The sequence below is a fragment of the Haliotis cracherodii genome, unplaced genomic scaffold, assembly GCF_022045235.1.
Source record: "Haliotis cracherodii isolate W230 unplaced genomic scaffold, xgHalCrac1.p SCAF_3, whole genome shotgun sequence".
In the NCBI taxonomy this organism is placed as follows: Eukaryota; Metazoa; Mollusca; class Gastropoda; order Lepetellida; family Haliotidae; genus Haliotis; species Haliotis cracherodii.
Genome location: NW_027266286.1, coordinates 27,387,443 through 27,400,032, shown reverse-complemented (window position 1 = coordinate 27,400,032; position 12,590 = coordinate 27,387,443). Strand labels below are relative to the sequence as shown.

At 36.6% G+C, this 12,590-nt stretch overlaps 1 protein-coding gene across 1 annotated transcript in view; it reads left to right on the top strand.

Moving 5' to 3' along the window:
* The first annotated feature begins 3,252 nt into the window (after nt 1–3,252).
* The window catches only part of LOC139473558 (macoilin-1-like), a 33,625-nt gene continuing 24,287 nt past the window's right edge, over nt 3,253–12,590 (top strand). The window contains exon 1 of the mRNA XM_071256209.1: nt 3,253–3,577. Within this exon, the coding sequence (XP_071112310.1) occupies nt 3,495–3,577 (83 nt within the window). The 5' untranslated portion in view covers nt 3,253–3,494. The remainder of the gene's footprint in view (nt 3,578–12,590) is intronic.

Sequence of the window (12,590 nt, the reverse complement as noted above, 5' to 3'; positions counted from 1 at the left end):
AATCCCAATTGCGTAGATCGATGCACATACAAATCCTGCAATCGACCTAAATCTGCACCGCAGTTTACGAACCGGATGGCGATTTTGTTACGCGATTTTGATTGGACTATGAATAGACTTGTTAGTCCAGCTAAAATATAACATCATTATTCCAACCTGGTTCGGCAAGGGTGGAAACTGGAGTCAGTTAATTCCCTTGACTCGGGAAGATGACCCGATCCCGTTTGTCGCCTCTTACAGCGAGCATGGGTTGCTAAGGACCTATTCTAGCCCGGATCTTCACATCTTCCTGAGGCAAGTGAGTTAACTGACTATAAAAGTCCAGTTTCCACCCTTGCCGAACTAGGCTGGTATTATGGAGTTACATTTTGGCTGGGCTAACGAGTCTTTGCATAGTCCAATCAAAATCGCGCACCGAAATCGAAATCCGGTTTGTAAAATGTCATGCAGATTTCTGTCGATTGCAGGATTTGCAAAGCATGTGCACCGCCAACTCGTTGTCAGCAGATATTTTCATATTTTTAATCAAGATGCTCACGTGATTTGATGCACTTCGCTATGTAAGACCCGTTTTATCACAATATAGATCTTGATTATCCATCAGATCGTTTTGACTGGGCGCCACCATTTTGTTTGAAACAAATGCAAGTGATACGAGAGGTGGAATCTGATTGGTCCATAGGAGAGGCTTAAAAGGAACATTACTCGTAATAACCAGTGGTGGCGCTACGGTCGAGCCCAGGAATTCCAGCCTAGTTCGGCAAGGGTGGAAACTGAACTTTTATAGTCAGTTAACTCTCTTGCCTCGGAAAGATGGGATCTTCACGGGTGCCTTTAGCCTCTGTCACTGTTGAGGCTGAAGTTGATTATTATTATTATTATAAATTCGTATGGTAGGCACAATTGTAAGTCATTATTTCAATAGATCGACATTAATCCAATTTCCCGGATGATTACCTTTTAATCGACTCATAAAAATAAAAACAAGAATGAATCCCACAGAATTTATACAATTTTGGATTAAGTGCACACGACCTATTTCTTTGTTCCTCAAACGTGTATTTGTTTTGTTATCAATTCATAAAAGTGTTACTTATAATAGAGGTATATACATATGTATTTACTGACCAATAACGAGTTCCCGTGGTTCATCCACATTAACAATAACATGTGTTAGTTTAACCAAAAAATATCCCCCTCTCAACTAAATGATTTCCTTCCAAATAAAAACATTAAAAACGAACAGGGAATATGTACCCTGCATTGAAATGCCAAAAGAAAGAACCATCACCACTTCAGAGTTCTTCAAATATTCTACCCATGCATGAAAATAATGTGTTCCTCCAATGTCACTGATACAACTTTAATCCAATAAGTCAAAGTCAAGGTCAAAAGAGGTTTATTGTACAAAAGGCCTCCGACCCCTATACAAGAGATAGCTACGCATATAAATACAATCCTAAATGTTTCACATTGGGATATACACGTTGCTTGATTAATTCATTTCTTTTCGCTAATGCATGCTTAATATATAGGGAAAGATTTCATATATTAGATTCGTTCTTTGTCGTCGGAATAACTACAAAGGAGTTTATCGGTGGCATTGCTATTGAATAATCTTTTATATACATGTATTTCTTTCGGAGATCATTGTAAAATGGACAGACAAACACACATGAATTTCATTTCCTATCTTCATAACGGACACATTCTTTTCAGTTTTTCAATTGACAGTTGTGTTCCTTCAAGTAGGTCTAGTAAACCAAGTCGATATTTAATTAAATGGTTTCTTAAATTTTCCGTTGTGAGTACTGATAAATATATTTCTGGTTGAAGTAAAGACTTAGATGTTTTGTAAAATTCATAACGTGAAACTATGCTCTAAAGTGAAATGCCATTCTTGGTAGAACATGTCTTATAGACCGATTTCGAAATTCATTAAGAAACATATTTACATTTCCAACTGACTGGCATAGCCATATAAAACCAAAACAATGAGAAAATAAAATATTTCTTATATACGATGTCCAAGTATTCATTTCCATGTTATCTGAATGTAGAAGCATGTTATAAGCTAATTTCGGGAGACGTTGTTCATGCATATGACGGATTTTAAACCAGTATTTTAAACATCTAATCAAGATATTACCGTTCCAACTTTATGATCAATAGACATTAGACTTATTAAAGCTTTCTTTGCACACAAGGACAGGTCAAGGATACATGTTTTTTCCAATTCATTGTGTGTGAGAACCAGATTCCTAAATATGAATCTACTATACTGACTAACTGACCATCGAATGATCACCATTTCTAAAGATCACAATTTTAGTGGGTTTTTTTTAAATTTACTGATAATGTCCATTCTTTAGTGAATGTACTTAAAATATTTCATTGACTTTGGAGACCAACAACAGTATCTGACACTAAAATGACATCGTCTGCGAAAAGTAGCATTTATATTTCTATCAAATCTGGAAACATCTGGATATCATGTTTACCATTGGAAGCTATTTCGTGATTTAATTTATTAATGAAAAATGAATATAAGATCGGACTCAAAATACAGCCTTGTCTTAGGCCCAAAGGACAATCAAACAAATCTGTTACACCACCCCAACAAAGAACACATGATCTCACATTAGAATACAATGATGTTAGAATCGTAAACATTTTCCCACATAAATGTCATAAGTCATAAATATATGGTATTTATGCACACCAATATTCAAATGGTTATTTTGAAAAGAATTTGTGATTACATTTTACGGGGAGTCGTAGACATTAATCTATTCATCTTGACCAATTCAATATCCGATAATTGTTAACTTCTGCTGTTTATAATAAAAGCGTATTTAGACTTTCAGACCAACAATGAAAATCGACATACATGTAATTAACAAGATTAACAAGCATGTGAGTCCATGTGCTCACCGTGTTAATTGCGCCTCTTGTAGCCGTGGTGGGAGCGCCAAGGTTAACTGAATTATCACACCAGGAGGCAATTATCGGTTTTCTGCTGAACAACACCTGCTTAGGTTATTCAATTAGTAATAGGTGTTCTTTTCCTGCTTCTGAACAAAGCCTATCTAAAAATATATTCATTGTTTACATGATGAACAGCCAATGTCAGTAGACGTGGCTTTAACAATGTCAAGCTTAGTTGTTAGTTGTAGGGAAATACTATAATGCATACGCGCACCTGCTTATTTAATCTGAATTTTCAATTTGACTGCTGTTGTTGATTCAGATATTCCTCATATCTAATATAAACTTGAAGCACTGATTATCTACCGTTGTATGAGTTGTGGGATATTTCCGGAATATCACGGTCGTTTGTGACGGAATTAGCCGGACGTGTCTGACCCAGGGCGCATGTGCAAGGACATAGAGCTGTGGAAGTACTTCCAGGATTGTCATAATAATTAGGAAAGATAAAATTAGACAAAAGAACATCATCAATTCACATTTGATGTGTGCAGGGATTGAGGAACATGAAAAGACCGCGAAATGTTGATTGCGGCAAACCCAGACGCCCTGTGAAAAGGAACAAAATATCCGATGGTATCTATGGAAGGTAAGAACACGACCGTGTTTCAATATGGCAGTGCCAGTTTAGAGTCTGCCATTTTACGTAAAATGTCAAATTTCAGGAATCGTTCAAAGAAATGAGTTTAAGATCGAGATACCTTACTGATTTTCCCGTTTACGACATATATATCATCGAAGCTATAACTAACAGTTCACGGACGTTGACTATAATGTCAAAGAAGCATGCCATCCCCCTTCTTAAGTTATGCTGAATGTCAAAACTAACGTTTTGATACCTCGACAAATGCCCTTATTTTGACGTTGGCAGTAGATATATCTACTATTTTAAACCGTCGCTATCACCACACCCAGCTTTGTTTGTATTGAATAGCAACATTGAATAGTGAACAGGAAATGCATTTAACAGGAAATAACTTGAAAATATTTGTATTCACACATTCAGTCTTTAGGCCCCTATATGGATATTTGTGTACGAAAATACACCATTTATAGTTCTTAATGACAGTTGTATAGTAAAATATCATATCACCTGCTGTTGTCTGAATGTTTTTGTCATAAAGTAATTGCTGATTGCTTGTACAAAGATGCTATTTATGATACAATTCTAAAATCAGCATGACTATAGAAACTTGGTGCACATTTGCTATTTCACTACTGTTGTGACATACACCATTGTATATATTCAAGGAAAGTGATGTCATATGCAAACTGATCACTGTTGAAGGTTCTAGCTTAAATTCTATGCCTCAATTGAAAATGATCAGTGAAAATAGGACAGTTACAGAATTTACGTTAGGCTAAGTTTAAGTTAAAGATTTAAATTTCTGATACTTTTTAATGAGATTTGGTAAGCCGGTCTACACAAAAGTGTCCAAAAATTTCACAGTGTATCTGAACAGGGAATGACATAAACCTTTTCCTTGTCACCTTTGGTAAACTTTGATTTCCGAAACATTTTGAATTGAATAGCAGTGCTTGACTCTAACACTGGTCCGCTGATCTGAGTCTAGTATATTTTCTGAAGGACCAGTCAAATTAGATATATCGTGTTCAAGTGGGTTAGTGTTATTTTTATGATGAAAAGCGTAATTTTACGGTTGTACGACTTTTGAAATCAGCGATATGTCGAGGCTAAACTCAAGTTTGTTTTAATCTGTTCCTTTGGACCACTGACAAATTTTGCAGAGTCAAGCACTGGAGTAATGTCCTTGAAAGTGTGTAGTGAAACATGAAGTGAAATATTTCAATATGAAGGAAATGTTTGAACAGGAAGGAATTACCAGTGGCAGTAGATATTGTGTGACTCATTTATCCATCTGCAATGTGCAGGTTTTTACCAGCCACAATATGTTGCATACTGTATGCATACAAATTAAGAATGAATGCAAATAATATCAACTGCCAATATTTGGACCAAGGGAAATTCCTGAATGTGGGAGAAATTAGGTCACAAATTCCTGGTTGTAGTAGTTGAATTTTATAATCCACAAAACACACGCTTATCAAATTGTTATTTGAAGGTAAAGATGCCAGATATGTAGACATGTAGAACATATTGTATATTACGTCAAACATTTGCATGTTTTTTCAAGCATAAATGTCAACAGATGAATATTAATTGTGCTAAGAGACAAATTATGGCGACAGTTTGATAGGCTTTGTGCTATATGAGTTCAGTGTTGTGAACTTTCAGTCATCAACTTCTCATTGGGATTCTGGATTAGAATTGGTCCCCAGCAACATGTGCAGATCATGAGGCAACATAATGGCTCAGGCTCAGTGATATTGGATAATTGTATGTCATCATGTCCCAAAAGGGTGAATTGTTGCTCGTGGTGTCAATCACTGGATTGTCTGGTCGAGATTATTTTCCATCATTTGCTAGAATATGATGTGGCGTTTATAACAAAGAAACAAACAAGCAGTTATTATGAGGTAGTATAGATGCTAAAGTTTTGTTATCACACCAGAGACTTGGGTTTTATTCCCCACCTCAGTCTTGGTGTTGATATTTCTGGAAGGGGAATATTGTTACAAGAATTGTAAGACTATACTCACTCAGTCTGCACTCGGCAATTTTGTGTCATGCCGTGTATCAAGACAATCTCATTAAAATCAGATCTTAGTTCTTGCTGTCGCTAAACAAAGATCTGAGGACCTCCCATTATGGGTCACGTCAGACTAACCTTTCGCAAACTCTGACTGACCAATGGAATTAGTCGACATTAGCCAATCAGAAGGCAGCTTTCTCGTGCTTTACAGCATTAATTGCAAATTGGCGACTACGCTTCAAAACATATTTTGACAAATTCTCGCTTAAAAATTTGAAACCTGAACAAAAGAATATTCTCGAATGGCTAATATATGGTCCAGATTGTATAGATTCAGTTGTGAAGCCCGTAGCTATCATTCGAAATACCCCGTTTTAAAGTTTTCGAGGCTGCATGATTAGAAATCCCATTCCGACTGTCACTTTCATGATCTGGTAAGCGATACTCTGATTGGTCAGAGGAAAGGTCGTTCTGACGTGACCCGTAATGGGATGTCCTCAGATCTTTGTTTGGCGGTAGCGAGATCTAAGATCTGATTTTAATGAGATTGTGTATCAAGATAAAGTTTACCTGGCAATGTTCATCCCTTTCTTTTATCGATGTCACTCTTGTCAGCTGAATGACAAATGAACATTAAGTTCCTCTTTTAACAGCTATATACTTTTTAACATCAATGTGTATACCGTTCATCTCTCTAATCCTTCATCCATGTTTAACTCTGTAAGCACTGATCATAAAAACCTGTGTACTGAAATGTAGGATTTCAATATCCCATTAGCACAACTTTTTAACAGTTGAATCTTGTATATGATCGACTTGTATCTTTTAATCATTCCTTTTTTTTCTTTTTACGAAAATGATAACGACATCATGATAATCATGATATAAACAACAACAATTATACTTAGATCATAAACTCAGAATGTTGACATCATGTCATAATGTGAATAGTCAACTATTAAAGTAAATCATGTAAATGTTAATTTTCAAGTTTCGTCACTCATGTCAGATGTTTATTAGACTGAAGTTAGGTAACATAGTTTAACTTTCACCTGCCACAGTAGTGAACTTGAAGGCACTTAAGGCTATTGTTGGCATGAAGTTTTAAATAGGTGTCTCTTAAGGGTGAAACGATACACCGATATTCCGATGCATCGCGATACTTGACCCACAATATGATATACGATACACGTGGGCCCATTTATCGATATGCCACGATACGGAACGCAAATCTCAAGTAAAGCGTTTCCTCGCTATTGTGCCTTTCAATAAACCGCTAACTTGGTTATAGCGCGCGGTAACGCATGGCTCCCAAAAACGTACTTACATTTTTAATAAGCTCAGGTTTTACACCGACAGATGTTTTTCCCCATCTCTAAAAACATTATCCGCTGATCCCCGCAAACACATGACACCGGAAATACCTGTCAGCAAATCCGAACTGAAGTACGCAATTCAATACCATTATTATACTATCTTGTTGTTAAAACGTGTTCATTATATATCTGGACTTGTGTTTGTAATATATTTTATTAATTTTATTCAAAATTTCATTTAATATTGTTTTCATTAAGTTATGTGAAATCGTGTGTGAAGAGATACTGCAACCACGATCAGATTACAGCTTTTGGCGCATTGAAACGAAGTTTAGTTGTTAGAGAATGGATACTTATATTAAAAATGCCATACTTTGACTCGTGGAAAGTCATATGTGTGGCAATTTGGCGAATATATGTCAACATAACGGAAATGGAAATACATGGAAATACATGTAGCACGGGAAGTCCCTAGGGTGCACGTGACTGATCAAATTGTTCCATACGTAAAAATATCCTGCAACAGCAATCACCAGTACCAAAATGCTACACTTGTGGTTCTTATAATTTGAAATATATATATAGTAAAAGCTGCAACTAAGGTAACACGATATTGGAATATATTATTCCTGATAAAACAATAATTTCAGATACAATTTCTTCGACCATTGCATCGAAATTCTTTGAAGTTGTATCACCGATAGAGTACATTTATTATCTTCTGGTGTTTGAACTTTGAATTGTTTCTAAGGAAAGTTAGAGAAAGTTCCAACTTCAGAAGTCTTGTTATTATAAAATAATTTTGACTGTTCCAAAATCATGAAAGGTTCAATCTTGACATGCTTTAAGTCTTGTTTTATTCATTGCGTATCGAGATACGTATCGTATCGTGACCAGAATATCGAGATGCATATCGTATCGTGACCTTCCTGTATCGTTGCAGCCCTAGTGTCTCTACTGGTTTTCTACATGTACAATATTTGTGGCAACAGTACACTAGTGGAAAAATGCTTTCTTTGCTGCCACTATGTTTATTAGGGGTGTCACGATAAATCGAAATATCGATATATTGCCAGTGGTAAGCACTCAAAAGTCAATAAATCTATTGTTAAATCAGTTTCCGATCAATAGTATCGATTTCAGTTAGGATTGTATTTTTTACTATTTACCATAGTTTTACAGTTTCAATAAAATACATGCAATGCTGTTCAAATTTGTTCCTCTTTTGATCATGAGTGGTAGTAATTTACACATGGTAATGTGGAAGTTTCTTTTTCTTAAATTATTAGGGTAAAGAAAAATCAAATCAGTCATATATCAAACTTTACTTTTTATTTGTTGTTATGGTTATCACATTCAAAGGAAACTTCAGTTCCAAGGTTTAATTCAACTATAAAATCCATTTACAAACTATCGATATTTATCGCAATAGGTTTTGCAATATCAATAGTTATCGCAATAGTGATTTCCAGACCAATAGTCACCCCTAATGTTAATTAAATTGTAAATGGCTGAAAAGACAATTGACAGTTTTCTTTTAAAATAGTTTGCTTAGTTTAACTGCTATTCATTAAGCCCGGCATGGAGGCTGATATTCAACCCATGTTTGCATCAAATGGCAGTACAACTTCCCAACTTGGAATATAAAATGTCCTTGTTCCTGTCATCATAGTTATGGCTTTGTAGAGATGACTTGTATTTCAGTGGTAACAGGACCATTAAAAAGGAAGTGGCTTTACTGCATAGTTCTACATTATTAAATTGAATACAGTGTTAAAATACTTCTGAATTTAAGACATAAGAACTACAAAAAGTCCAAATTTTTGAACCAAATGAAAATTATGTTTGCATATTGCCTGCCACAGCAGTTACTTTAAATTCTATATAAATCTTTGGATTTATCATGTGTTTATCAGTCCCATCTTCAGCAGTACAGGGATACATACTAGACTTATAAGTCCAATACTATGAAAACACAGAAGGACTAGTTTCCTCCCAGAATCTAGGTATTTGACATAAACCACTATTCAAAATGAGCCAGACTAGATGGATTTGACCAATGGTGCCTACCCTTGCCTGTACATTTCTCTATAATATGCTGAAAGATGTGTATAGATGCAAAGTCTTTCACTTCCGCCAATGTGGTAAATATCTGAGACTTGCATCACTTCAGGCTTTCCTCCCACATTAAGCTGACTTACCGTGATATAACTGGAATACTGTTAAAAGCAGTGGTAAACCCAACCCAACTCACTCACTAAGCAGTATGAGACATTAGATAGATGATTATGAGATGTAAAATGTGATTTTGTTTCAACCTATTACTGAGCTGTAAGAGAGTTCATAGGAAAACCACACAGAGCAGTGACAGAAACTAGCATTTTAGCAGAGCTCCAGATAAGCTTTTGGTGTTGTGGGTATTTTACCCATGCATTTTAAAATCATTGGGTATCAGTAATTCTATCTGGGTATTGAAATTTCTGTTACCCACTAGTTTTTACACATGTGGGTATTTCAGTTAAATATTTAAAAACGCTATTCATCTAGTCCCTGCAAACTGGTGTCAGGTGGGTTCGAGAGCTTTATAGGACTCTAAAATACCATGATACTTCAACAAGAAAGTGTGATGGCAAATAATCATGACGTAACTGTCATCGTGGAGTTTGGCAAGGTTGATGGAATGCCCATTTATAATTTCAAAATAAGTTGCTGATTTGCTAATCGAATACGCAGGGTTACTTCACAATATTTTGATGATACGCACACGTTTTATTTTTGTAGCATATCTGTAACGTTCATTGCGTATTTGATACGCTTGGATTTGATTTTACTGCATATTTCTGCATTTCTGATGTGTATTTTACGCAGATACGCAGCTTATCTGGAGCTCTGATTTTAGTCCTCTAGTCCGTATATTTTATAATAATAACATATAGCAAAACCTTTAAAAATGTTCTTATGATACCTTATCTATTGGGCAGTTTGGCAAGGACTATTGTACCAGCGCAATTTCTATCACTGCAGAGTAGAAAATATTCAGAATATCTTACACCACATCAAGTAACCAGTCCCTTGCTTTCAGTGTGTCATCAGTAGTGGTTATTGTATACCTTGATAAAGACGAATGGTGTTTTTTCTGCGATTTCCATGGCAACAAGTCGTAGCAACATTAGGTATAATGACCCAAGTCTACTGAGCATCTTAGTTAGTGCCCCTTTGTTAGCTAGTAATATGGTTGGTGAAATAGCTGGAAGAACTAATCGTAAGGACAAACAATAGACTTTTGTCTTGATGGGACTCAGCTGATGGACAGTGGTGTTTGGATCATATTTCATCATGCTTATTTGGTTTGGCTTTATTTCAATTGTCTTGTCGTCAAGGATATTCTTTCATGAAATGGTTGAAGTGTAGGAAAATAGATGTTAAGACCAGTTGCCAGCCATACCACATGTATTTCATGAAGCTATATATATGTTACAGCAAGTATATGTATCAACTGTAACATGGTTGAAGTCTGAAAAATCATGCAATTGTCTTGGTTCCGGAAGTAGAATCTACAGAATTGAGGGATTTCTCCATTACCTGACACAGCTCATTTTAGACCAGAAGTTTAGGAAACACATTGATTTTGTTGAACCAAATGACAGTAAGATGTTCTACATTATAGAGGCCTACCTCATTATAGAGGCCTACCACATTATGGAGGCCTTCCACATTATTGAGGCCTTCCACATGTATAGAAGCCTTCCACATAATAGACACCTTCCACATTATTGAGGCCTTCCAAATGTATAGAGGCCTACCATATTATTGAGGCCTACCACATTATAGAGGCCTACCACATTATAGACACCTTCCACATTATTGAGGCCTTTCACATTATAGAGACCTTCCACAAGTATAGAGGCCTACCACATTATAGAGGCCTACCACATTATTGAGGCCTTCCACATTATAGAGACCTTCCACATGTATAGAGGCCTTCCACTTGTATAGAGGCCTACCATATTATTGAGGCCTTCTACATGTATAGAGGCCTTCCACATTATAGAGGCCTTCCACATTATAGAGGCCTTCCACATTATAGAGGCCTACCCCAATATAGACACCTTCCACATTATTGAGGCCTTCCACATGTATAGAGGCCTACCATATTATTGAGGCCTTCCACATTATAGAGGCCTACCACATTATAGAGGCCTACCACATTATAGAGGCCTACCACATTATAGACACCTTCCACATTATTGAGACCTTCCACATTATAGAGGCCTACCACATTATAGAGGCCTACCACATTATTGAGGCCTTCCACATTATAGAGGCCTACCACAATATAGACACCTTCCACATTATTGAGGCCTTCCACATGTATAGAGGCCTTCCACATGTATAGAGGCCTACCATATTATTGAGGCCTTCCACATTATAGAGGCCTACCACATTATAGAGGCCTACCACATTATAGACACCTTCCACATTATTGAGACCTTCCACATTATAGAGGCCTACCACATTATAGAGGCCTACCACAATATAGACACCTTCCACATTATTGAGGCCTTCCACATGTATAGAGGCCTTCCACATGTATAGAGGCCTACCATATTATTGAGGCCTTCCACATTATAGAGGCCTACCACATTATAGAGGCCTACCACATTATAGACACCTTCCACATTATTGAGACCTTCCACATTATAGAGGCCTACCACATTATTGAGGCCTTCCACATTATAGAGACCTTCCACATGTATAGAGGCCTACCATATTATTGAGGCCTTCCACATGTATAGAAGCCTTCCACACTATTGAGGCCTTCCACATTATAGACACCTTCCATATGTATAGAGGCCTACCACATGTATAGAGGCCTTCCACATTATTAAGGCCTACCACATTATTGAGGCCTTCCACATAAAAGAGGCCTACCACATTATAGAAGCCTGCCACATTATAGACACCTTCCAAATTATTGAGGCCTTCCACATTATAGAGACCTTCCACATGTATAGAGGCCTACCACATTATAGAGGCCTTCCATGCTATTGAGGCCGTCCACATTAGACGCCTTCCACATTATTGAGGCCCTCCACATGTATAGAGGCCTTCCACATTATTGAGGCTTTCCACATGTATAGAGGCCTTCCACATTATTGAGGCTTTCCACATGTATAGAGGCCTTCCACATGTATAGACACCTTCCACATTATTGAGGCCTTCCACATTATAGAGGCCTTCCACAGATCTACAGGTCTCTTAGGCAATAATTATTAGTTTAAATCATAATTTCTAGATTATGTAAATAAGAACAAGCTGTTCCTTTAAGAGACTGGATTACTGTCCACATATCTAGACTTGCCTATAAGGAGGATAGAATTACTACACATCCATGGACTTTCGTTTAGTACAGCCTCGGCGCAAGGCTATACTAACACATCAAAAGTTTGTAAAACTAGTGGCTTTGCTGGATTGAACAGATCTTAATTCTTTTCTCATAATCATACAAGTTTTGTATGCTTTTGAATTGTGACTTCAATAAAACATCTTATAAAAAAATCTAAACTTGTCTCATCTACCAACCGTCTTTGTAATGACATGTGAAACTGATGCATTGTCTTTGTGTAATTAGGGTATTCATTACACTAAAGAGTAAAGAACTGGATTGCTG